Source organism: Delphinapterus leucas, chromosome 20 (genome assembly GCF_059928025.1).
Source record: "Delphinapterus leucas isolate spDelLeu-1000000601 "Yukka" chromosome 20, BTC_Dleu_Yukka2, whole genome shotgun sequence".
NCBI classification, from domain to species: Eukaryota; Metazoa; Chordata; class Mammalia; order Artiodactyla; family Monodontidae; genus Delphinapterus; species Delphinapterus leucas.
Genome location: NC_143148.1, coordinates 3711966 through 3735369, shown reverse-complemented (window position 1 = coordinate 3735369; position 23404 = coordinate 3711966). Strand labels below are relative to the sequence as shown.

Here is a 23404-nt window from a genome sequence, read left to right as displayed (position 1 = left end):
TGCTTCATTTCATTGAATCCTTGCCACAGCCCTGTTGGGTGGATGTTATGATTCCCCTCTGGACACCCTCAGTCGTTCAGTACGCTTTTGTTTTTGAGCACCTATCATGTGGTAGGCAGGATACTCTGGGGATATGGCTGAGCATAAAAGGGACAAAATCCCTGCGCACTCAGGGAGCTGACGTCTTCGTGGGGAAGCCAGACAGTAAACAAGTAAGTCTATCCTATCATGTCAGCGAGTGATAAAGACGTAGAGGAACAATAAGGGCCAAGGGCCTACAAAGGGAGGGGTGGGGGCTGCTCTTTGACTTGAGGAAGGATCACTTGGGCTCCATACGGGAAGGTCTAGGGGAAAAGCATTCCAGAAAAGGGAACAGCCCGTGCAAAGGCGAGGCGAGGGGATCGCGCTTGGTGTGTTTGGGGCGCCACCAGGAAACCAGTGAGGGTAGGTCGGAGGGAGGTGCTTAAGTCCGAGAGGTAAGGGGGGGGTAGCGGTTACGTCTCTCGCCTCTGCCGGGTGGGCGGTGTGTTGTCCTCAAGCCCTAGGGAGCCATTGGAGGCTTTGACAGGGCCGTGGGCGGTAATAGAGAGGGAGGCGAGCAGGATGGTGGCAGTGGGGATGGGAGACGTGATGGGGATCGGTGACGTCGACAGGACCTGAGGGAGAAGGAAGGAATCGCCTGCATCTTAAAATTGGGGTCAGCAAACCTCAGTAAAGGTTTTGGATTTTGCGGGCCATCAGTCTCTGTCCCAGCGTACCCAGTTAGGCTGCTATAGCCCCAGAGTAGCCAAGCCCATGTGCAGATGTAGGGGCTGGCTGTGTTCCCATCAGCCTTTGTTTACAGAAACAGGCAGTGGCAGGGGTTGGACCTCAGGGAGGCTGCTTTTTACTGACCCCTGAAATCCCAACAGGCCCCACCCCTGCTAAGAACTTTTCAAGAGCCCTCAACACACTGCGTTTCGAGTAAATCCCAAACTCCCATGAGATCCGTAAGTACACTCTCTCTGAGGCCCCCTTGGCCTCTTTCTGTCTGTCTCCCTGCTATAAGCCAATCTCTGCCTGACCTGAAGAAGTTTACACAGGAGTCCCCTGTGCCAGGAGAGCTTTCCTCCTCCTCTGTCCTCCTCATGGCCTAGGCTCACCTTAAAATGTCACCTCTCATGGGACTTCCCTGGCAGTCCAGTGGTTAGGACTCCTCGCTCTCACTGCCAAGGAACTGAGGTCAGTCCCTGGTTGGGGAACTAAGATCCCACAACCTGTGCAGCACGGCTGGGAAAAAAAAAAGTCACCTCTCAGAGCAGCTTCCTCACCTCCACTCCCATGTTCTGTTTACTTCACCCTCTTTGATCTTCCTGGTCCATAAGAATTTATTATTTGTTTGCTTACGTGTTTGTCTCTGTCCCCCGATGAGTACAGCCCCAGGAGCACAGGGACCCTGTTCTTAGACTCTAGCAGAGTGCCTGACAGATCAAGGTGTTTGTTCAGCAAGTATTTATTGAGCACCTACTGTGTGCCAGGCACTGTTCTGGGTGATTGGGATACGTAGGCAAACAAAGATCTTTGCCCTTGTGGGGCTTACTGTGGTGAGAGAAGACAGACACAGAAGTGAAATGTAATAAATAAATAAAATACATGGTATGTTAGAAGGGAGCAAGTGCTGTGGAAAAAGAGAAAAGTAGAGCAAGGGAGGGGCTCAGAGTGTGCCAGGTTGTGAATTTTAAGCCAGGTGGCCAGGGAGGCCTTACCAAGCAGGTATCATGTGAACACAAGTTTGAAGGAAGGGAGGAAGTGAGCTATGTGCTTATCAGGGAAGAGCATTCCAGACAGTGGGAACAGCTGGAACAAAGGCCTAGCACGTGCAAGGAACTGCAAGGAGGCTGGTTTGGTTGGAACAGAGTGGGCAAGGGGGAGGGTGTGGGGAGCTGAGGTTAGAGAGATGTATGTGTGGATGGAGTTGGGGAGCCGGTATCATTCAGGGCCTTGAAGGCCGTGGCTAGGACTGTGGTCTTGTCTCTGGGGGAACAGGGAGCCATGGCAGGGTTTTGAGCAGCGGAATGCTGGGGTCTCACTCTGACTGCTGGATGGAGAAGAGAATGAAGGGGCATGAGGGCGGAAGCAGGGAGGCCGGGGAGGAGGCTGTTGCAATAACCCTGAGAAGAGATGGTGCTGGTCATCAAAGAAGATATATAAATGGCCAATAAGCACATGACAAGATGCTCAGCATCGTCAGCCATCAGGGAAGCGCACAGCAAACCACAGTGAGCTGCCACATTACACCACCAGGGTGGCTATAATCAAAAAGTGAGGCAATAAGTGTTGGGGAGGATGTGGAAAATAGGAACCCTCACACAGCTGGTGGGAATGAAAAATGGTGCAGGTGATTTGGAAAACAGTGTGGCAGTTCCTCAGATGATTAAATCTAGAGTCACCGTGTGACCCAGCAATTCCACTGCTAGGTGTATACCAGAGAAATGGAAACAGGTCCACGTGAAAAGTCACACGCAGATACTCATGGCAGCGTTCTTTATAATAGCCCAGAGTGGGAACAACCCACATGTTCAGCAACTGGTGAATGGATAGACTAACTGGTATTTACTTACAGTGAAATCTTATACAACCATAGAAAGGAGTGAAGTACTGTTATCTGCTACAAAATGGATGAACCTCCAAAGCGCTATGCTAAGGGAAAGAAGCCAGTCACAAAGGACTACATGTTGTATGATTCCATTTATATGAAATGTCAAGAACAGTCAAACGCATGCAGACAGAAAGTGGATTAGTGATTGCCTAGGACTGGGGGATGGAGAGTTGATAGCTAATGGGTAGATTTTCTTCTTGGGGCGCTGAAAATATTCTAAAATTGTGATGGTATAGATGCACAGCTCTATGAATATACCAGAACACTTTAAATTGGTGAGTTTTATGTATGGCATGTGAGTTATATGTCAGAATAAAGATGTTATTTTTCTAAAAAGAATTTTTAAAAAATACTGAGATGGGAGGAACTGAAAGAAGGCCAGAGGGGTGGAGAAAGAGGGAGAGAGAGGTCCGAAGGAAGAATGTTCTGAGCCAGTAGAGGTAGGTATGGAGGGGCTACGCTTGGTAGAGCCCTAGGGAGCCAATGAGGAATTCTCACCAGGACGTGTGAGTGGATTTGGTACTGATGTTGAGATTCTGGCTCAGGGCTGCTGGGTAGAGACTAGACTGGAGGACCCAGAGTGGAAGCAGGAACTCCAGCAGGGAGCTGGTCATGGGTTGGGCTAGTGTGGTGGCTATGGCCGAGAAGTGGGCGGATCTGAGAATGACTCAGGAGATGGCCTAGTGATGGGCCTTTTGTGTTAGTTTGGGAGACTGGAATCTGCAGGGGATGGGCTAGGGGAGGGCTGTCCTTACTTTCCTAAATATTGGAGACCTGGAAACTTACTTTTGCTCAGTGAAACCCAAATTGTCCCTTCGGCTTGAATTCTAGCTTCAGAAATTAATCTTCATTTCTTCTGTTCATCTGTATTAAATCACTAAAGAAATACATGCTTGGAGGGAAATTCACACAGTTACTGCAGTGCAAGAAGTAAAAGTAGGAGGTGCAGCTCTAGCTCTCCTTCTACTCCCGCATTCGCAATCCCACCCCCTCAGGTACCCGCTGTTAATATCTGGGTGTCTTCTTCCCCACACTACTTGGACGTTTACATTCCCGCACATCCTCCCTCGGCAGCATGCACAGCGGTCCTTGATAAGAACACGGGAGTTTCTAGCATTCTCCAACTAACGGGTGTTTATGCCGGTCCAGTCTGTGGCTAGAAGCTGCAGTGAGCATCCTCAAACGTTTATCTTTGGGCAAAGGTGTGAGCTTTCCTGAAGGAGAAATTCCTAGAAGTGGAATCTCAGGATCAAAAGAGCATGAGTGTTTGCAATTCTGCCAAGTAGCCCTTGGCAGGATTCTACTTATTTAGATCCTCACCATTAGGCTCTGATCCATTCATTCAATAATTCATTTAGAACCAACTATTTGCCAGGCTGTGTTTCTGTGTGCTTGGGATACATCAGTGACCAAGACAGGAAGCAAGACACCACCTTCCTGGGGCTTCCATTCTGGTGGGGAGACAGATAAACAGTAAGCACTAAACCCAGGGTGGCCAACTGTACAGGGTTGCCCAAGATGCTGGACTTTCAGTGAGTGCCAGCACTGGGAAAGTCCTGGGCTAGTGGGTAAGAAAAGCTGGTAGTATAAAAAGATATTACTATAAAAATTAGAGCAGTTAAGGTAAGGAGGTTTGGGAACACTGGGGGGAGGGGGGAGAATTTTAGATGCGGGGAGTCAGGGTAGATCTTCATCGAGAAGGAAACAAATATTTAAAGGAAGCGAGGGAGCAAGGTTTGTGCTTATCCAGAGGAGAAAGACTGTTCCAGGCAGAGGAAACAGCCGATGTCAATGTTTTGGTGCAGAAATGAGCCCGAGTATTAGCAGTCTTCAAAATATGTGCCAGTCATGGTCAAAGGTGCCTCATCTTTCATCGGCATTTCCTTTCTTCCCAGTGAGGCTGAGCATCTTTTCATGAGTAAATGCCTCCATCTTTATTTCTGAGTTCACAGTCTGTGGTTGCTGATGTGTTCTCTGCCCCTTAGTGCCCTTAACATTTTTAAGCAAGTTGACTGTAAGGCTGTGGCAGGTAATTAGCAAGAACCACTTTCCTTTGTGCCCCTGAACAGAGGTTAGAGCTCTACCCCAGTGGGAGGGGCCCGCATTAATTGCTAAATATGCCTGCAGTGGATCAGGTGCTCCCTCTAGTGACAGACAGCAGCAATGAAACGCGTTGCTCTTATCCCGCTCCAAAAACCCTAGACCGCAGAGCACAGCCTTTCATGTCGGACAAAAACAAACTTCAGGGGTTTCCCTGGTGGCGCAGTGGTTGGGAGTCCGCCTGCCGATGCAGGGGACACGGGTTCGTGCCCCGGTCCGGAAGGGTCCCACATGCCGCGGAGCGGCTGGGCCCGTGAGCCATGGCCGCTGAGCCTGCGCGTCCGGAGCGTGTGCTCCGCAACGGGAGAGGCCACGACAGTGAGAGGCCCGTGTACCGCAAAAAAAACACAAAACAAAACAAAAAAAAACAATAGTAACTAGGGGCTTCCTATAACGGCCGTAAAACAGACACCTCTGATGCACATCAAGATTAAACAGAATAATGCCTGATGCCGGCAAGGGTGGGAGCAAATGGACGTTCTCACATACGTGGACTTGGCAAGGCTCTCGGAACTGCATCTTGGCGTTGTGTAGCAAAAGTCTTAAAAACGCACCTCCCTCTGACCCAGAAGTTCACCCTCCTGGGAGGTCTTCCCAGGGAAAAGTAAGTGAATGCGCCCCATGGTGTGCAAAAAGATATTCCTCAAAGTATTGTTCATAGTATTGAGAAATGGGAAAACCCTAAATGTCTGGTGGTAGGGACTGGAACAAAAATTATGCTGCTGCCTGGACTCCAGAAACGTGTGTCATGAAAGAGACTGAAGAACTGTTCAAGTCCAAGGAGCCTCGAGAGACACAATAACCAGATTCGACACCTAATCCCGGGGTACCAGGGACTGAAAAGAGAATTGCTCCAAAGGACAATACTGGGACAGTTGGTGAAACTGGAACATGGACTTCATCAGTGTTAAGTCCTTGATTTTGATAACTATACTGTGGCTGTGTAAGAGAATGTCCTTGTCCTTCAGAAATGTCCCTTAGGGGGCAGCTTACTCTCAAGTGTCTCTGAAAAAAAATATTTATATGGGAGGAAAACCATAAAGCAGTGTGATGAAATGTTAGCAATTAGTGAATTGACAAAAGCTGTACATGAGTTCTTCGACTTATTCTTGTAACTTCTGCACGTTTGAAACTGTTTCAAAATATAAAGTTGAAAAGAAATGAAAAGAAAAAAGAAAGGCACATGCACACAACATCTGGTATAGATTTCCGAAGTTTGCAAGCCCGCCCCCTCAAATGCCGTTAAGAATAGCTGCTCAGAGGCTGTATTTATCAACACAGTGGAGTTGCAAATTGAGCAAATGTTAGGTTACAAAGGCGAAAATGCTTATGCCAGATCTTATCCTTGACTTGCTCAACTAAAGCACGGTACATGTGGATCAGATTGCTTTCTTCTTGGCTGAACAGAAATGAAGTAGTTGACAGGCACGTAGAGGCCATGTTGAATGAAAAATACATACGTTTAAGCCTTGGCATTACAACTCAGAGTGGAAGCTAATCACTTGCATGGGAGAGGAATGAGACTCTAGTCTCCTGTGTTAAGCTCGCCCCTGGGCATCTGCTCAGTTAGGGGAATGGCAGTCAAAGCCGGCACCATTGACGTTTACATTTAGACTTTATTTTTTTAAAAGTAGGTAACGCACCTACAAAAAATTCAGAAGTGCAAGAGTGTACAGCAAAAAAGCCATCCAGAGTAGGCTGCACTGTCCTGCAGTAACAAGCAGCCCCAAAGCCCCAGTTGTTAAAGCAACGAGGGTTTGTATCTGGCACATCTAACATCTGGGAGGCAGGGAAGTATGGTCCTAGTCTGTGCCCAGGAGGAGACTCTCTGAGTGCTCAATGATTCCATACTTCGACACACTGCATCACCACCCTCCCTCCCCACCCACCCCCAATTTTCTATAGACAAATCGCCAGCACAAAGAGGCGATTTCTAAGAATGGGCGAACAACCCTTACACGCACCACGTGGGGCATTTCACCAGGGATCCAATACCAGTACTTGAAGGCACCACCCCCTCCCACCCCACTAACCTACGGTCAAACAGATGGACCTCAGCAGGTGAAATCTAGCCGGTGGTGAACACTTAACTGCACCGAAGGGGGGCAGGCTTTCTCAACCACAGATCACACTCCTTCCAGCAAGCACTATCCTGCGAGGATGGTCAGGTTTCATGTGCCCAGCTGTTGGTTCAAACACAGCCCAGGTGTTGCTGTGATGGTATTTTGTAGACAAGATGAACACCTACAGTCAGTTGACTTTGAGTAAAGGAGATTATCCTAGATCATATGGTGGGCCACATTCAATCATTCGAAGGCCTTAGAGCGGAAACAGATTTCCTGGAAAAGAACAAATCCTGCCTCAAGACTGCAGCCTCGAAAGCCTGCCCGAGTTTTCGGCTGCCTTACAGACTTTGGATTTGCCAACCCCCATAGTCACATGAGCCAGTTCCTTAACAGGAATACACACACACACACACACACACACACACACATTGGTTCTGTTTCTCTGGAGAACCCTGACTGATATGGAATAAAGTCTAATATCTGAGAAGCAAACACTTAAATACACTAGAGAGGAAGGGGTTTTCTTAATGATAAAATCAATGCTGAAATGCCCTGCACACACAACCCAGAGGTACGAGCAAACTAATGCTCTGATGTAATATGAGTCTGATATTAGTAAACAAACACTTAGATGCTCCTAGAGGTGAGCTGTCCTAAAGTTCATAAAACCAAGCCTTAGAGGCACTTCTTGAGACAGAAGGAGGGGGCAATTCTAGTCATCACTATGGAAATATTTTAATGCACTGGGTGGGAGGAGAGAGGTGTGGAAAATGATTCCCAGTTATCATAAAAACTGACATTTAGACTATTCTGTCACACCCCGTTATGGGTTGAATTTTGCTCCCTGCCCACAAAGATGTTGAAGTCCTAAACTCAAGGACTTGTGAATGTGACCTTGTTTGGAAACAGGGTCTTTGCAGATGAAATCATTGGGGTGGGCCCTAATCCATGATGACTGGTGTTCTTATAAAATGAGACATTTTGCCAAGGAGACACGCATACAGAGGGAAGATGATGTGTCGAGGAATGCCAGCATTGCCAGCAAGCCACCAGAAGCTAAGAGGGAGGCACAGACAGATTCTCCCACACAGCCTCAGAAGGACTCAGCCCTGCCGACACCTCCGTCTCAGACTCTCAGCCTCCAGCACTGGGAGAGAATACATTTCTGTTTAAGCTGCCAGTTGTATGGTACTTTGTTACTGCAGCCCCAGGAAACTAATGCAGATGCACCCCCCCACACACTTCAGTGATGTTCAGGCAAAGAATTCAAATATAAGGAGGCGCAAACAAATAGAATCTGCAAACAAATGCTTACCTGCTTAGAGGGAAGAAGCTTTCTTAGGAAGAAACTAAGGATTTGAAGGCACCTTACAGTGCATCTCCCTGTGCCTGACTCCTCTCTTGGTGACAGCTGGAGCAGCCCTGACCACCTACCTGTAAAGACACTTAGATGCCCGCCTTCCTTGGCCACAAAGGGGACTCCCCAGTGACCTGCAAATGCAGAGATGGAAACCCATCCTTTCCCGACAGTATACTTGAGACCGGGGATCAGGAAAACATCTGTTTATTCAAAAAAATACCAAGTTGCAGCTCGGCTGGCAGTCCTCACCAAGGAACTGGGGCAAGAGTCAGGTGTTGGGGGGAGGAATAGGGTGGGTAGGGATAAGGAAGCAGGCAGAGCTTTGGAAGTTCTTTTGGTCTAGAATTGATCTTCTTTCTGTACCGCCCTCCACTGCCCCCTCACTGGAATGGGAGTGTGTGTGTGTGTGTGTGTGTGTATGCACAAGCCTGTGTATGCATTTATGAGGTGGTGGGGGCTGGTGAGGGAAGACTCAGGTGGCGAGGTCCCATCTCTGGAAGCATCAAGGGGATCTGGCAGGACATGCCCACTTCCTCACCCACCTCGAGACCTCTCCCTACTATGGCTTATTTGAGATAAGAGGTCAAGGCCCCAGGGTCAGGCAGCCTGTGTCAAGTGAGTGCGGGGAGGGGGCAAGATACCCGGAATCCAGGCCGGGAAAGAGCAAGTTGAGGGGGGCATACAAAAGCTGAAAGGCCCCGAATCCCCCAGTTCTGGGGGCTGCAGAAAGCTGAGGGCTCCTTGAGGGTGGTGAGCAGAGGGGAGGGGTCTGGGAGGGACAAGCGACCAAGCTGGCTCCTTTTGGGGGAAGTCACAGTCTGCCATAGGGACACTGGGCGTGGTGAGGCCCTCAAGGGGATTGAAGGAACCCAAAGGAGCAGCTGTAAGCGTGGAGTTGAAAAACTGGCAAACTGGCACTGGGGCCCTGGTAGATTGGGGGTAACCCCTCAGTTTCCTCAGTGTGGTGGGAGCTGAGGGTCAGTTATCTGCCCCAGGCTCCTGATGAGAAGGGATAAGCTGAGGTGCCAGGATTTGTGGGGAGAGAGGAAAGGGAGGGGGACGGCCCAGGGGAGGGAGAAGAGGCCCCCTCACCTCGCCCTGGGGGCTGGGAGAGGGGGCATGTAGCCCTTTAAGAGTGGGGGAATGGCCGCCCCAGAACATGGCTATATACAGAGAGAATTGGGGGCAAATTGTGCGTAGGGTGTTGGGGAATCCCCGAAACCCCAGAGGCTCCCCAGTGTGTGAGGGGGAGGTGAAGGAGAGAATGCTGCTTCTCTGCCATCTGGGGATGATGCAGAGCACCACCTCCCACCCCTACAGGTGGCACTGGCAGTGGCCGTGGCTCTCCAGATGTGCCTGCCCCATGACCAGGGCAGCAGAGAAAACCATTGAAGGCCTCAGGGAGGTCGGCAGGTGTTGACCCAGCCCAGGGGGGTCTCTAGGGAGAGTTTGGCCCAAGCCAATGGAGTGCAGCTCTGGGTGGGGATCCAGGTAACAGGGATTGGTCAAGGGACAGTGATATCACCTGAGGACTGGAAAGCCCCCCCTCTGGTGATGATAAGAGGTCTCTTTGTTGACCCTGTCACCGATCAGATGGCTGGGTGAAGGGCAGTTATCAGGAGGGACCTGGATACCCTCATCAGGGGGAGATGGAGGACTGACCAAGGCCAAGTCTGTGGTGTGTTTGATGCAGGCAGGCGTCAGCCTAAGTCAGGAGCATGGCAGTGACATCATCAGGAAGGGCCAGAGTATGATGATGTCATCAGAGGGGGCCCCATCCCACTCCATTTTTGAGGGAATGGGAAAATGATGTGTATTGTGCTGGTTCCTCTTAAGGGAACAACTGTAGGTGACCCCAGAAGACAATTGAAATACAGCTGTTGTAATACTTGGCTCCCAAGATGATGGATCCTGGAAGGTGATGATACATGGTTGAAGTGGATCCTGCTAAATGACATCATTGGGTGTCCTGGATCCTGCGAGATGATGATGCCATGGCTATGGTGGATTCCAGTAGATGGTGATACCATGGTTGGAGTGGATCCTGGGAGGTGATGACACTAATTGGGTGTCATGTGTTCTGGGACACCATTGACTCATGGATGCTGGGAGGTGGTGACATCACTGCTGAGTTGAATCCTGGGAGGTGATGACACCAAGTCTGTGCTGGATCCTGGGGCATGCAGACATCATGGTTGAAGTGGATCCTGGGAGGTGATGACACCACAATCCTGGGGGACTATGGGAGATTGTGGCATCATCAGTCTTAGTGGATCCTGGTGGAAGATGTTACCATCAGCTCTAGTGGATTCTGGAAGGTAATGACACCGTTGGTCATGGCGGGTTCTGGGAGATGATGACATCAGCTGTGGAGAATCATGGGAGATGATGACATCATGGTTGTGGAGAATCATGGGAGATGATGACACCATTGGCTATAGGGAACCTTGGGAGAAGGTGACACTATAGTTATGGTAAATCCTGGAAGAGAATGATATCCTAGTTATGGTGGATCCTGGGAGATGAATACACCATAGGTCAAAGGGAATCCTGGGAAATGATGTCATCATCAGGCATGGTTAACACTGGACCCCAGGTGCAACTTACCACCAGGAGTGGTGGAAGTCTTGTGGTGCTGACGGTGTCATCAGCTGGATAAATGGCAGGCATACTCCCACCTCTCCCCACCCCCCAACAGGAGGCCAGGACTTTGTTTACAGAGGTGGTGATGTCTGTAGTTACGGCAGAGAGAAGTAGCGCCACCTGTGAGTCCCAGGACTCCAGGAGCCTGGTGGGCCAGAGTGGCCTCCGTGGGAGCAGAAGCCAGTCTGGGAGTGCTATCCTCCAGGAGTCACACAGGACCCGTGGCCCAACCACCCTTTAGGTGAGGTTCTGGTGGAAATCCCGCAGGGCATGTCTCTAGGGTCAGGGGAAGGAGTGACCAAGCCAAGTCATGGTGGGACAAGGCAGAAACTCTGGTGATACCATTACAAGTAATGGCCTTCCAGAGCAGGCAGTGTCTCTGGTGATGACATCACAGCACTGGGGCAGAGCCTCAGCTGGGGCAGGGCCACTGCCAACAATCCACAGATGGACTGTCACCTGTGGCAGAGACCTCTCCGCCGGGGCAGCCTCCCCAGTGAGGACACCCCTAGATGACACCTCAGGACAGGGCACTTTCTCTGGTGACCCCTCCCAGGATAGTCATGGACTCTGGGTGTGCCCTGCCGTTCCGGGACTTGGCAGCAGCAGTGGAGGTGTCTCACGGCGTATGTAATCTCGGAGCAGGCAGAGTCTGGTTTTGACATTGCAGAAGGGGCCTCGTCTTGGAGATGTCCCCAGAGTGGGCTGCCATCTCTGCTGATGACATCACGGAAAAGGCACAGTCCCTCTGATGACATCATAGGGCAAGGCACCTTCTCTGGCGATGGCATCACAGGAAGGAAGCAGAGTCCCTGTGATGATGTCGTAGAAAGGAGGCCTTATGTCTAGTGAGGACACAGCTGGTGAGGCTCTTTCCCCTGTGATGTGTCCCAGGAAGATGGCTTTGTCTGTAGTGGTGACTTCAAAGACAAAGGCATCTTCTTTGGAAGAAAATATTTTCCTGGTGATGATGATGTCAAAAGAGGCCTTTTGGTGCCAGAGATGACATCATAAGGATGAGATTTATCTATGCAGTGACATCATAGGAAGGACTCTTTGTCTCTAGGGATGATGTCATAGGACAAGGCATTGTTCCTCTTATGACATCACAGGAGGGAGCTTTGTGATGACACCATGGAGCATAGATGCCTCTAGTGATGACCTTAAGGGTGGGCCTTTTCCTCTGTGATGACCTCATGGGAAGGAGGTTTTGTCCCTGTGGTGAACAAAGACATTTTCGCTAGTGATGACCTCACATACAGGCCTCTTCCTCTGTGATGACGTCATGGGAAGGAGGTCCTGCCTCAAACTGTGACATAGGAGGAGGGGTCTCATCTGCCGTGACATCGCAGAAGGAAGCTTTGTGTCAGGTGATGATTTCATCCAAAACAGTGTCCTTGGAGGCAGCCCTCCCGGCCACCGCAGATCTGGTCCCAGGCCCCTGGCGTGTGTTGGGGGATGCAGGCCGGGATGGGGGCCCCAGGCTGCAGCCCCCAAGCCCCTGGCCCGACCTCAGACAGTCAGACAGTCACCTCATTCTTGCTGGCAGTGCGGAGGTGTTGGGGCAGGTGATGGCCGGGGATGAACTGCAGCTGCTCCAGCGTGCCCTGGCGCTGGAACGGCGGCCTGCGAGACAGCGTGCCCCCACCTCCGCCGGTGTCTGACATCCAGGCGGGCTGCGGCGAGCCGTGCAGGCCGTGGTGGTGGTGGTGCGCGTGCAGGCCGGGCGGCGGGGGCAGCCCGTGCAGCGGTGTAGGGGGCCCCCCAGGCCCCAGCAGCAGGTTGGAGTGGGAGGCGGCCAGGCTGGCGCGGGCGGCGGGCTCAGGGGGCAGCACGGGGCTGCGGGGGGGTGACAGCAAGTGCTCGCGGCTCTGGCGCAGGGCCTCGGGGGACGACAGGAGCAGGTGCTCCTGTGACACGAGGCGCGCGCGTGGCAGTGTGAACTCATAGCGTGCCCGGCCCCCGTCGCCCAGCAGGTGCTCCTGGGACATGACGCGTCGTGGGTTGGGCGCGGGCGCCAGGCCCAGCTCCTCAGGGCCACCCCAGCCTTCCATGCGATAGCCGCCCCCTGTGCCAGGTCGCCGCAGCGCATGCAGGGGCAGCGTCCCGCGAGGCATCTCTGCCAGGTGCCGGCGCTTCAGGTAGGCCTCGTCCAGATCCTTCTCGGCTGGGGGAGAAGGGAAGAAACCACAGAGGTGGGTCCTCAGCCAGCCCAGAACGTGCTCCCTTCCCTAGGGCACCCCCCACCCCAGGAAGACCCCAGACATTACCTGGAACTTCCTGGTCATTAGCCTGGGCAGGGGCACAATTTTAACCAGTCAGAACAGTCAATCTAGCAGAATGCAGATTCCCAGGCCCAGCTTGCAATGCTGCGATCGTAGATGGGGGGACCTTTTTTTTTTTTTTTAATTGCCTGGGAACATCCCTTCCTTTGGGAGTAGAACCCAACTCTCGCTTTTGAGGAACCACTTTCCCTTCCCTTTCATCCTGTAGCACGTATTTTTCAAACTTGGAGATTCGACCCATTCATGGGTTGAAAAGTCAATTTTGTGGGTAGGGACCAGCATTTGGCAAAATGAAATAGAATAGAAAATTATCAGAAAGTGTCCCATAATAAGAGAATAAGGGTGAATACCATTCACAAAATTTTTATTTCAGTTGTGTGTGTTATTGATATATTAACGGATAAAGTGACATGATATCTGGGATTTGTTTTGAAATAATCCACCAAAAGATGGGGTGGAGGGAGGAGAGATTAACAAAATGTTGCCCATTGTTAAAGCTGGGTGAAAGGAACATGGGGCTTATTTTACAATTCCTCTACTCTCGAGTGTGTTTGAAAATGTCCATAATAACAAGTTTCAAAACTTTACTGTAATTTAAAAATGTGCCAGTGTATGTGGGTCTCATGGGACACAATATAAAAATCCTTTCTTACTGTGGATCTCCGTTTAAAATGTTTGAAGGCTACTCCACTACCAGGGATCGGCCACTGACCCAGAAATGTCCAATCAGAGTCACAGTGATTGGTTTTGGGACAAGCATGTGACCCTTTTTGGCCAGTGGGATCCAGGCTTGGGAATTTTGCTGGAATCATTGGGAGAGACTCTTCTGGTAGAAGTGCCCTGAAAATTCTCAGGACAGTCTTTGCCATCACAAGGGGAGATTCTATCTGAAAATGAAGCCAGCCCACTGTTCAGCAGAGCTGAGAGATGTAGAATCCTGGAGACAGCTTTTGAGCACCTGGGTTCAGCCACACCTGAAGCTTGTGGCACACAGACTTTCTGTTATCAAGCCAGCATAGTCACCTTTTTTTTTTAAAGTTGTATTTCTGTTCATTGCAAATACAAGTCCTGATGAATGCAATAGATCTTGGGGAGAGGACCATGGGTTTGCATTTTTAAAAAGCACCCCAAGTCATTGTGATACAAAATTACCTCAGGTAATTCTGGAACAAACTTGGCAGGGGCGGGGTATCTAAAGCTTTAGAAGGCTATTGGGTCACTGTCCATTGTCCTGAACCCAGGCCCTGACCCCGCCCCATCGCCCAGGTAGCTCCCCTTCCCGGGACTCACCCAGCCTCTTGAGGGAGGAGTAGCGGTTGAGTTCAGATTTCACAGCGGCCTCGTAGGACGGGGGCAGATGCGAGAGGTTGTGGAAGGACCGAGAGCAGGACAGCGTGGAGTAGTGCAAGGAGGGGCTGGGCGGCGGAATGGCCCGCCAGTCTGGGGCAGAGGGGCATGGCCGGGGTCAGTCCAGGCCCTCCTCCCTCAGACCCAGCAGTTCTGGCCCCCAGCCCCCTTAGAGCATTAGAAATCTGGAATCCCAGCCCCTCAGAGCTGCAGCAGTCCAAGCTCCCTGTGCTCACTTCCCCCAACCCTCGGGTGCTCTTTGCTGGGGAAGGAGGAGGAGGAGGGGCAACTGGCGTTTGCTCAGCACTCGTTGTGTGCCCCGCCCCAGGCTAGAAGGGACGCACTCCATGCAGCTTCCCGCAGACCACTTCTGGCATAGAAATGAGGAAACTGAGCCTCACTGGGTTACCTGGCTGGACTGTGCGGACAGGCTCCCAGGGTCTCACACCTGCCCTATGCTGGGCACCTGGCTCCGGCTCAATACAAGGGTGGGAAGGGAAGGAGCCCTGCCCTCCCCGCAGCCCCGCCCTGGTCCATACCCAGAGTGGCAGCGTGGTGTTTGGGGCTGTTGACGTTGAGGTGCAGGTAGTTGTGGTGCAGATTATCTGTGGGGACCAAGAGGGGAGGTGGCATCACTGCCATTGCCTGCTCCCAGCTGGCACCGCTGTCCTGGTCTTGTGGAAGGATCCCCACCCATGTCCACTTGGTCCCCAGCTCTGGTCCCTCCTGCCTACTGAATCTTTGCCCTGACTTGCTTCTCTCCCTCCTGGATCATCAAACCAGCCTTCTGGCCAAATGGCCAGCCCATCTCCAAGATCAGCCCCACTGCAGTACTTCTGACATGTACACCTGCCCCTGTCCCTCTGCTGCTCGAAACTCTTCCCATGTCTCACCATCACCCATGGGACACAGTCTAAGCTGGGGATGGCGTTTGAGTCCTGTGTGACTTGTCCCCAACAGACATCTGCAGCCTCATCTCCCATCCCTCCTCTCAAGCCATACTTCTCTCTGATGCCCAAATGGTCCAGCTCAGTTCTGCCACAGGGCCTCTGCACATGCTGTCATGCTGTTCTCTCGGCCTTGAATCCCTTCGTCTCCTTTGCCTGAAGACCTCCTACTCACCCCTCAAGATCCAGGTCAAATGTTTCTTCCTTATCACTACTATTCAAACTCATCTCCTCCCCTCCGTTCCTGATCCCAGATCAAGCCTTGTCCTTTACTGCCTGGATCATCATGCAGGCCTCCTCTGGAGCCTTCTTCCTCTCATCGATCTTCCTTCATATGGGTTCCAGAGACATAGTTCTTCCACCCACTTCTGACTTTGCTTCTCCCTTGCTCTAAACTCCTCCATGGCTCCCCATTGCCCTCAGGACAAAGGCAGAGCCACTCAGCTCAGCCTGGTACTCAAGGCCCTTCCTGAGGTATCTGCCCACCCTCTCCTCAGCCTCAGCTCTGGCCACCTCACAAGCTGTGCTCCAGCCACTCAGAGATCCCCCTGCCCAAGAAACTCCCCTCACCCTCCTGGCCACTGCTCAAACATCATGTTCTGAGGGAACTCCTCCCCCTCACACCAAATGAGACCCTTTTCAAACCCTCTTCCAGCTACCTGGACTTCTCCACTGATGCACTCATCATAAACTATAAGAATAACAATAATATGAAGACAGTACTGTTATGATTCTCATTTTATGGATGAGGAAACTGAGGCCCAGAGAAGCGAAGTCACTTGCCCTAGGTCACAGTGGTAGAGCCAGGATTTGAATCCAGGCGTCTGGCTCCCAACAAATTATAATTCAGTTAGTGAGTGAGTCCTTGTGTGTCACTGGCTGTTGGGTGGTCTGACATGAGTTTCTCAAGTGCAGGGGTTGAGAATGTCTAAATCTAAATCATCCATCGTAGCACCCAGGGTTCCCACCCAGGGTGCCCACAGGAGGTCAGGGAGGAGGTCTGGCTCACTGCAAAGTCCAGTGCATTGCCCAAAACAGGTGTCGGCCATAACGGTTCAGGGAAGGCAGAGACAGCAGGCTGTGGCTAGGGGCAGGGCCTGGGCAATGGGAGATGGAGCCATCCGTGGAGGGCGGAGCTACAGGGATGAGGGGTGGGGGCAGATGCAGAGGCAGCAGAGGCGGCAGCCGAAGCCCCACTTCTCACTCACCGAGATTGGAGGGCTTCACGGTGTTGTAGAGGTTCTTGGGCGTCCTCGGGGGCATGCTGTCGGGACCCCCGACCCCCGGGGTTAGGGAGCTGCTTCGTGCCCGGTCCGGGCGGGTCCCAGGCCCCGCCTGATGCCTCAGAATGTCCACCAGAGCCCTAGAAGTGGCAGAGGGATGGTCAGTGGCCTGGGGACTGGGGCTGGGGGTGGGGAGAGGGAGGGCGCAGGCCTCTTTCCCCTCTCCGTTCTCACCTTTGGGTGTATCCTTTAGCTCAGCTCGGCCTCTAGCCTTTGGCCACGCCCCTTGCTAATATCAATCTGAGCACCGCCTGCCCCAAGGTCCCTCGGACCACACTTCCTGCTTGAAGCGCCCCTTCCCCTATTTATTTGGACCCTACCCCTTCTGCGGTCCCTCCCACATCGTCCTCTCTGCCCCACCCTGAACCTGGGACCTCACTCCTGTTCCTTTTGCTGCCTTCCCCATGGCAATAAAGGGTGCTTTGTGGACCCCAAACCTTAGAATCACCCTTGACTCTTCTTTTTCTTTCCTGCACGGCCCTTAGCAATCCTGTGGATTCGCCCTCCAAAATGTATCCCAACTCGGAGCGCTTGTCACCACCTCTGCTTCTACTAGCCCCATCTCTCACCATTATTGTCACAGTCTCCAATTGGTCTCCCCATTTCTGCCCTTATCCCTTGCAGTTTCACACACACAGCCCAGGGATCAGATGGTGACACACGGAGCTCAGGGCTCCCCCATCACACTTAGGATAAACCTGGCCTCTGCCTACTTCTGTCCACCTCCTCCTCACCCACTGCACTCCAGCTGCATGGGCCGCTTCGCTGTCCTGCAAACACTCCACCTTAGGGCCATTGCACTTATGGCTTCCTCTCTGCCTGGAATGCCCTTCCCACAGATATCTGCTTGGTTCTCTCTTTTCCTTCAAGTCTCTGCTCAGAGAGGCCTTTCCTGACCACTTCGTGTAAAACAACACTGTCCCTCCCATTCACAACTCGTTATGCTACTTTATTTTTTTCACAGCAGTTATCAGGATCTAAAAGTATATTGCACATGTGTTTCCTTGCTTACTGTCTTAATGATAACGGTAGCCAGCATTTACTGAGGGCTTACCAGGTACCAGGACTCAACATGAATTAACCCAGGTAATCTTCATTACAGTCTGAATAGGTGGGGAACAATTATTAGGCCCATTGTACAGACGAGGAAACTGAGGCATAGAGAGGTTTAAGCAAATTCCCCAGGGTCACACAGCCCGCAGGCAGCTGACCTGGGATTGGAAACCAGGTTTACTCCTCAGTGCAGGGACTTTGTTTTGTTCACTGTTGTGTTCCCAGCTCCTGGCTCACAGAAAGTGCTCAAGAAATATTTGTTGAATGAATGAAGGCCCGAGCCTACCCGGTCACTCCATAGACTGCCACTTAAGTCACATATATTCTCATGTCCCGCCCATCTCTCCAAGGCATTGGCTTCTGCGCTCCTGGTGGCTGCCTCAGTCTCTGGCCATACTCCCTGCACCCTGCCGCCCCACCCCCCACCGGCCCCACTCCCTGATGCCTCCACCTCCCGTGGCCCCGCCCCCGCCCCCAGGTTTCCCACCCTCCGGCCCCAGAGCACACACACCTGGGTACATTGATCTCCCGGTGCGCCCTGGGCGCACGGGACGCCTTGCTGAAGGCCACTTTGGCGCCGACGCCCACGGCCAGGGCGAAGCTGATGACCCCGCACACCACGTAGGCCGTGCTGCCCCCTGGGCCCTCGCCCCCACGCCCCCCGGCGCCACCCGCCCGGCCCCCTTCCATCCACCCGGCCTGGCCGGGCCCGAGTCCCCCGCCCGCACCCCCGGCGCCCCCGGCGCCCCCGGCCAGTGGCGGCGGCGTGGTGGCCCAGCGCGGCGTGTCGTAGTTGGAGCAGGAGGCCTGCGCCAGGCGCATGTGGCGGTGCTCGCAGCAGAAGCGGTAGTGGCAGGTGCCGCAGCAGAAGCGGTAGGAGCCAGTGCTGCAGTTGAAGGTGGCGTCGTACTGGCCCATGACATCGTAGTAGCCGTGGCAGAGCTCGGCAGGAGGGGGCGCCCGTGCCGCCGCGCCGGCCGAACTCGGGGTGCTGGTCCTGGTTCCGTTGGCCCCTGGGCCCGCCGCGCCCCCGCCGCCGGTCAGCGCCCCGGTCAGGCGCCGCAGGTGCGCCAGCAGGGCGGGCAGCGGGCCCGGGGGTTCGGTGCTTGTGGCGTTGGACGGGCGCGCCCCAGCCTGGCCGGTAGTCGAGGCCAGGAGCAGGAGGGTCCCGAGGAGCAGGAGGGCCGGCATGGGGCAGCCAGGCTGGGGGGAGAACCGAGGCTGGAACGGCGGGCGGGAGAAAGATGGCCAGAGGTGGAGAAATGTGGAGATGGGGGCCGGAGATGATGAGGAAGGCAGGCCAAAGGAAGGTAGAAGGATGGAGAGGCACAAACCAAGAAACAGAAAAGATGGAGGGGACATGTATGGACCCAAAGTTGGCAGTCCCACGGGACAGTGCACGGTGATGGGGGAGCAACAGGAGGATGTCCAGACACCGCGGAAGGAGAACGGAAATGATAATGGCAGAGAAAGAGCAGAGTGAGTGATGAGTGGTGGAGGAAAGAATGGGAAAGTCGACAGTGGCATCGGGGGTGCGAAGAAATAAGAGAGGTGGACAGAAACCAGAGGAAAGATGTGATGGAGGGAGAAGAAACCATGGAGGCAGGGGAGGGAGAGAGGGCAGAGGGGAAAGCCAGAGGTGAGATGCAGGTGAGGGAGGGCAGAGGTGGGCAGAGTGAGAGGTGGGCAGAGTGGGGAGGAGGTTGGGATGGGTCAGTGGGGGACCAAGGGAGGCAATGAAGGGAGACGCATGGTGGGGTGGGCGAGATGGGAGGAGTCGGGGAGATGGGGAAGGAGAGAGAAAGAAGAGCAGATGGGGAGGAGAGAAGGAGAGAGAGAGACCGGAGTTGAGAACCTGAGTTTATAGACCAGGAGGTGGAAAGAGGGAGTGCAGGGTTTCTCACCCTGGGCGCTACTGTCATCTGGGCACAGAATGTACTTGCTTGTGGGGGCCCATCCTGTGCATTGTAGGGTGTTCAGCAGTATCTGCTGGATGCCAGGAGCATTCACATTCCCCCACATCGTGTTAACATAAGATGCCTCCAGGCATTGCCAAATATCCCCCCGGGGGGCACGTTTGCCCCCAGTTAGAACTGCTGCCTTAGACCCACGTGGCCCTCAGTTTCCCCAGTGCTTATTTCTCTCTTGTATTTATGTCTGATAATCAAGGGATCTTGAGCCTCAGTCTCTCTCTCTCTGTCTCTGTCTCTCTCTGTGGTCTCTCTCTCACGCACACACACACACCCATGCTCACAGTTTCAGGTCTGATGTGTCTCCTTGCACAGCTGGAGAGTCAGGGTAGTAGTGGTTCATCCCCCAACTCCACCATGTGCCAGGTGCCTGATACTGGATACACCTAAGTCCCCATGTGCCTCAGTTTCCCCATCTGTAAACCAGGGGTAAGGATGGCTATCACTGGGTGGTTGGAAAGACGAACCGATTTCATATGTGTAGAGAGTTTAGGGCAGTGCCTGGCCTAGCGCAGGTGCTATACTTATAGGAGGGTGAACAGGATGGGAGGGGCCAGATGGGACAGGTCCGCCCAGCTGTTTTGTATGGCAACAGGCTGGCAGGAGGGGTTCCTTCAGCAATGTTTACTGAGGCTGGGGATGCAGCAGTAGATGAACCACAGGGTTCCTCCTCTGTCTTTATGGGGTTTGCCTTCTGGTGAGGGGAAAAAGCCAGTATGCAGACACAAATTAATGGGATGCACGTTGAAAACCGTTATGAAGAAACACTAAGACATTATGGAGGCCATGAAGAAATAAAAGCAGTGCAAGGAAGTGGGAGAGAGGGTGGGTGCGTGGGACTAGTTTAATAAATGTCGTTTGGTATTATTTTTATCCCTTATTCCTTCCCATTGAGTGCACATGTATCTAGGGACCACACCATTATGAAAAACTGCTGGGGCCTGGGATGGGGAGAGGGCTATGGGAGGCTGCACCTGGGGCCTCAACGTTCCCTTTTAGCTCTGCTCCGGCCGCTCCCCTGAGCTCACCGCCAGACTGCCTGCTGGATGCCTCCACTTGGTGTTTAACGGGCATCTTAGAAGTGCCTTGGCCCACACTCTGGAAAGCAGATTGGCAGTTCCTTAAAAGTTAAACATAGGGTTACCACATGACCCAGCAGTTCCACTCCTAGGCATATGCCCCAAAGAATTGAAAAACATGTTAACACAAAAACACAAATGTCCTTAGCAGCATGCTTTACAACAGCCCCAGACTGGAGACCACCCAAATGTCCATCGGTTGATGAATGGGTAAACAAAATGTGGTCTATCCATTCAATGGAATACTATTCAGCCATAAAAAGGGACGAAGCACCAATACATTCTACATCATGAAGAACCTCAAAAACATTAAGAGAGAAAAGCCAGACACAAAAAGTCACATATTGTATGATTCCATTTATATGAAATGTCTGCAATAGTCAAATCCATGTAGACAAAAGCCGATAAGTGGTCGCCTAGAGCTGGGGGCAGGAGGGAATGGGGAGTGACTGCTTAATGGGGGCAGGGCTTCCTTTCAGGGTGAAGAAAATATTCTGGAACTAAATAGTGGTGGTAGTCACACAACATTGTGAATATATTAAATGCCACTGAACTGTACACTTAAAATGGTTAAAACGCTAAATTTTATGTTATGTGTATTTTACCACGGTTAAGAAACAAAAACCAACCAACAAAGGTCAGGTGATGTCGCAGTGCCCAAGCAATGGTGCTAGGCTTTGAACTCAGGGCACCACCACCCACAGCACATGGATGCATTATCCCACAGAGAAACATGGGTTGTCATGCACACAGACACACCACTTCTGAGAGTGACACGTGTGTGGCGATGTGGATTCCTTCATTCATACGAGGGCTGCCACATATGGTTGGGCAGGTTGTGTACTGCACAAGAGGGTCTGGCTGAGAGGCTGGAATCCAGCCGTGCTCTCCTTCCTAAGAATGCATCTGGTGGGGCTGCATCCATCTGTGGGAAGGGGTACCTTTTCAAACACATGCAAGGGTACCATCTGTCTGCTAAATCATAGATGCTAGGGAGCTGCATTGGGCTGGGGGAACCTTTGTCTCATCTGCCCCGCAGGGGTAGCAGTTTGCCCTCTCAGTCCCTGTGCTGTGCCAAGCCTCTGGCTGGGCTCCATGGACAGAATTTCTCCCTCTGCTAACAGACTCCCATTGTCCCTTCCAACTTCACACACATGCACAGAGCCAGGGAAACGAAACTCTTGGCCATTGACAACTCTGGGGAGTGAGGCAGGAGGAGCAGCAGCCTACATCCCCTCCGACCCAGCAACACACACACACACACACACACACACACACACACACACACACGCACAGCCCCTCGACCAGTGGGCATCCTGTAGCCTCCTGTCCCTGCCTCACACCTCCTGATGCAGGGCAGCACCTCCAGGTGGGGAGGAGACACACTGCAGACACAGCAGCTGGTCCACACACAAGGATACAGAGGACCAGTTCTTCCTCTACCTCACACAAAACTATACACAGACACACAACAGAGCTTATATACGCACAGTGACACAGAGCACAGGACACCCACACAGTGTCCCAGACACAACACGCAAGGACACCCAATGTCATCCTGGCGGCACACCTGAGCCTCCCTCCTCCCCAAACACACAATACAGCTCCATGTGGACACACAACCATGCATTTCTGGGCATTCCCACCCACAGCACACAAGAGTCAGACACAATCTCAGACACCTTGACACACTGGGACCACACACAGCTCCAGAACATGGCCAGGGACCTGCCCCAGCCAGCTGCACGTGGGCACGCAGTGGCACACATCACAGCCCACAGTCACGCAACCTCGTAGGCACACACACCAGTGAGAACCCAGTGGTGGAGAGTCTGGAAGCAGGCATGTGGCCCTCCACCAGACACACCCAGACAGCCCCCCAGCACACACCGGAAGGCACACTCCTCCTTCACAGCTGGAGAGGAATGCCCCCCAAACCCCAATCTCCCTCCCCACGCCACACACACCTAGCAGCTCGGGGCCAGAACCCAGCACCCCAGCCCAGGACCTGAGAGACAGAGATGTGAGGACAGAGATCAGGGTAGCCAGTGTGAGGAGGGGTCCCAGAGCAGGCCCCACTCGGTCCTGAGCTCCCAGAGAAGCCCCTCCCCCACCCGCTCCCCTGCGAGCGCTGTGCCTCACAGCCCCCCCACCCCCCCCTCTCCTGACCCTGCCAGCTGGGCTCTGGGGGCAAGGACTGCCTTCTGAGATGCCTGGCAGCAGAGAATGAGAGAACAGGGCGCGGGGGGCAGGGGGAGAGAGCCCTCGGGGTGGGGGTAGAGGCCCAGAGAGAAGGACAGAGACCCAGGGAGAGGGGAACAGAGACCCAGAGAGAGAGGGACAGAGACCCGGCGAAAAAGGGGGACAGAGGCCCGGAGAGAGAGGAACAGAGATGACGAGAAGGGAGTACAGATAGCCAAAGAAAAGAGGACAGAGCCCTGGGAGGGCAGAGACCCAGAAGGCGAGCAGTGACGGGGTGGGTGTGGGGCAAAGACCCAGAGGACTGGGGATCAGAGATTGAAGGACAGAGAGAGAGAGAGAGAGCTCGAAAGAGAGAACCAGAGGAGGATAGAGACCCGCAGAGGGGAGGAGACCCAGAAAAAGCCAGAAGCCCTGACCTCAAGCAACTGGGT

The 23404-nt window shown here is 53.0% G+C and overlaps 3 protein-coding genes across 3 annotated transcripts in view; 2 read left to right on the top strand and 1 right to left on the bottom strand.

Annotated features, from left to right (window-relative positions):
• Positions 1-955: 955 nt before the first annotated feature.
• ZNF628 (zinc finger protein 628) overlaps positions 956-23404 on the top strand; it is a 57786-nt gene continuing 35337 nt past the window's right edge. The window contains exon 1 of the mRNA XM_089902031.1: positions 956-989. The gene's annotated coding sequence lies outside the window, so the exon portion shown is untranslated. The remainder of the gene's footprint in view (positions 990-23404) is intronic.
• The window catches only part of NAT14 (N-acetyltransferase 14 (putative)), a 61153-nt gene continuing 38707 nt past the window's right edge, over positions 959-23404 (top strand). The window contains exon 1 of the mRNA XM_022586041.3: positions 959-989. The gene's annotated coding sequence lies outside the window, so the exon portion shown is untranslated. The remainder of the gene's footprint in view (positions 990-23404) is intronic.
• SHISA7 (shisa family member 7) lies at positions 12291-19069 on the bottom strand. Its single transcript, XM_089902127.1, has 5 exons — positions 18234-19069; positions 16595-16785; positions 14979-15044; positions 14383-14532; positions 12291-12974 (listed from the first exon to the last, which is right to left on the bottom strand). Exons 1-5 carry the CDS (start codon positions 18911-18913, stop codon positions 12328-12330), a joined length of 1734 nt encoding a protein of 577 aa, XP_089758253.1. The 5' UTR covers positions 18914-19069; the 3' UTR covers positions 12291-12327.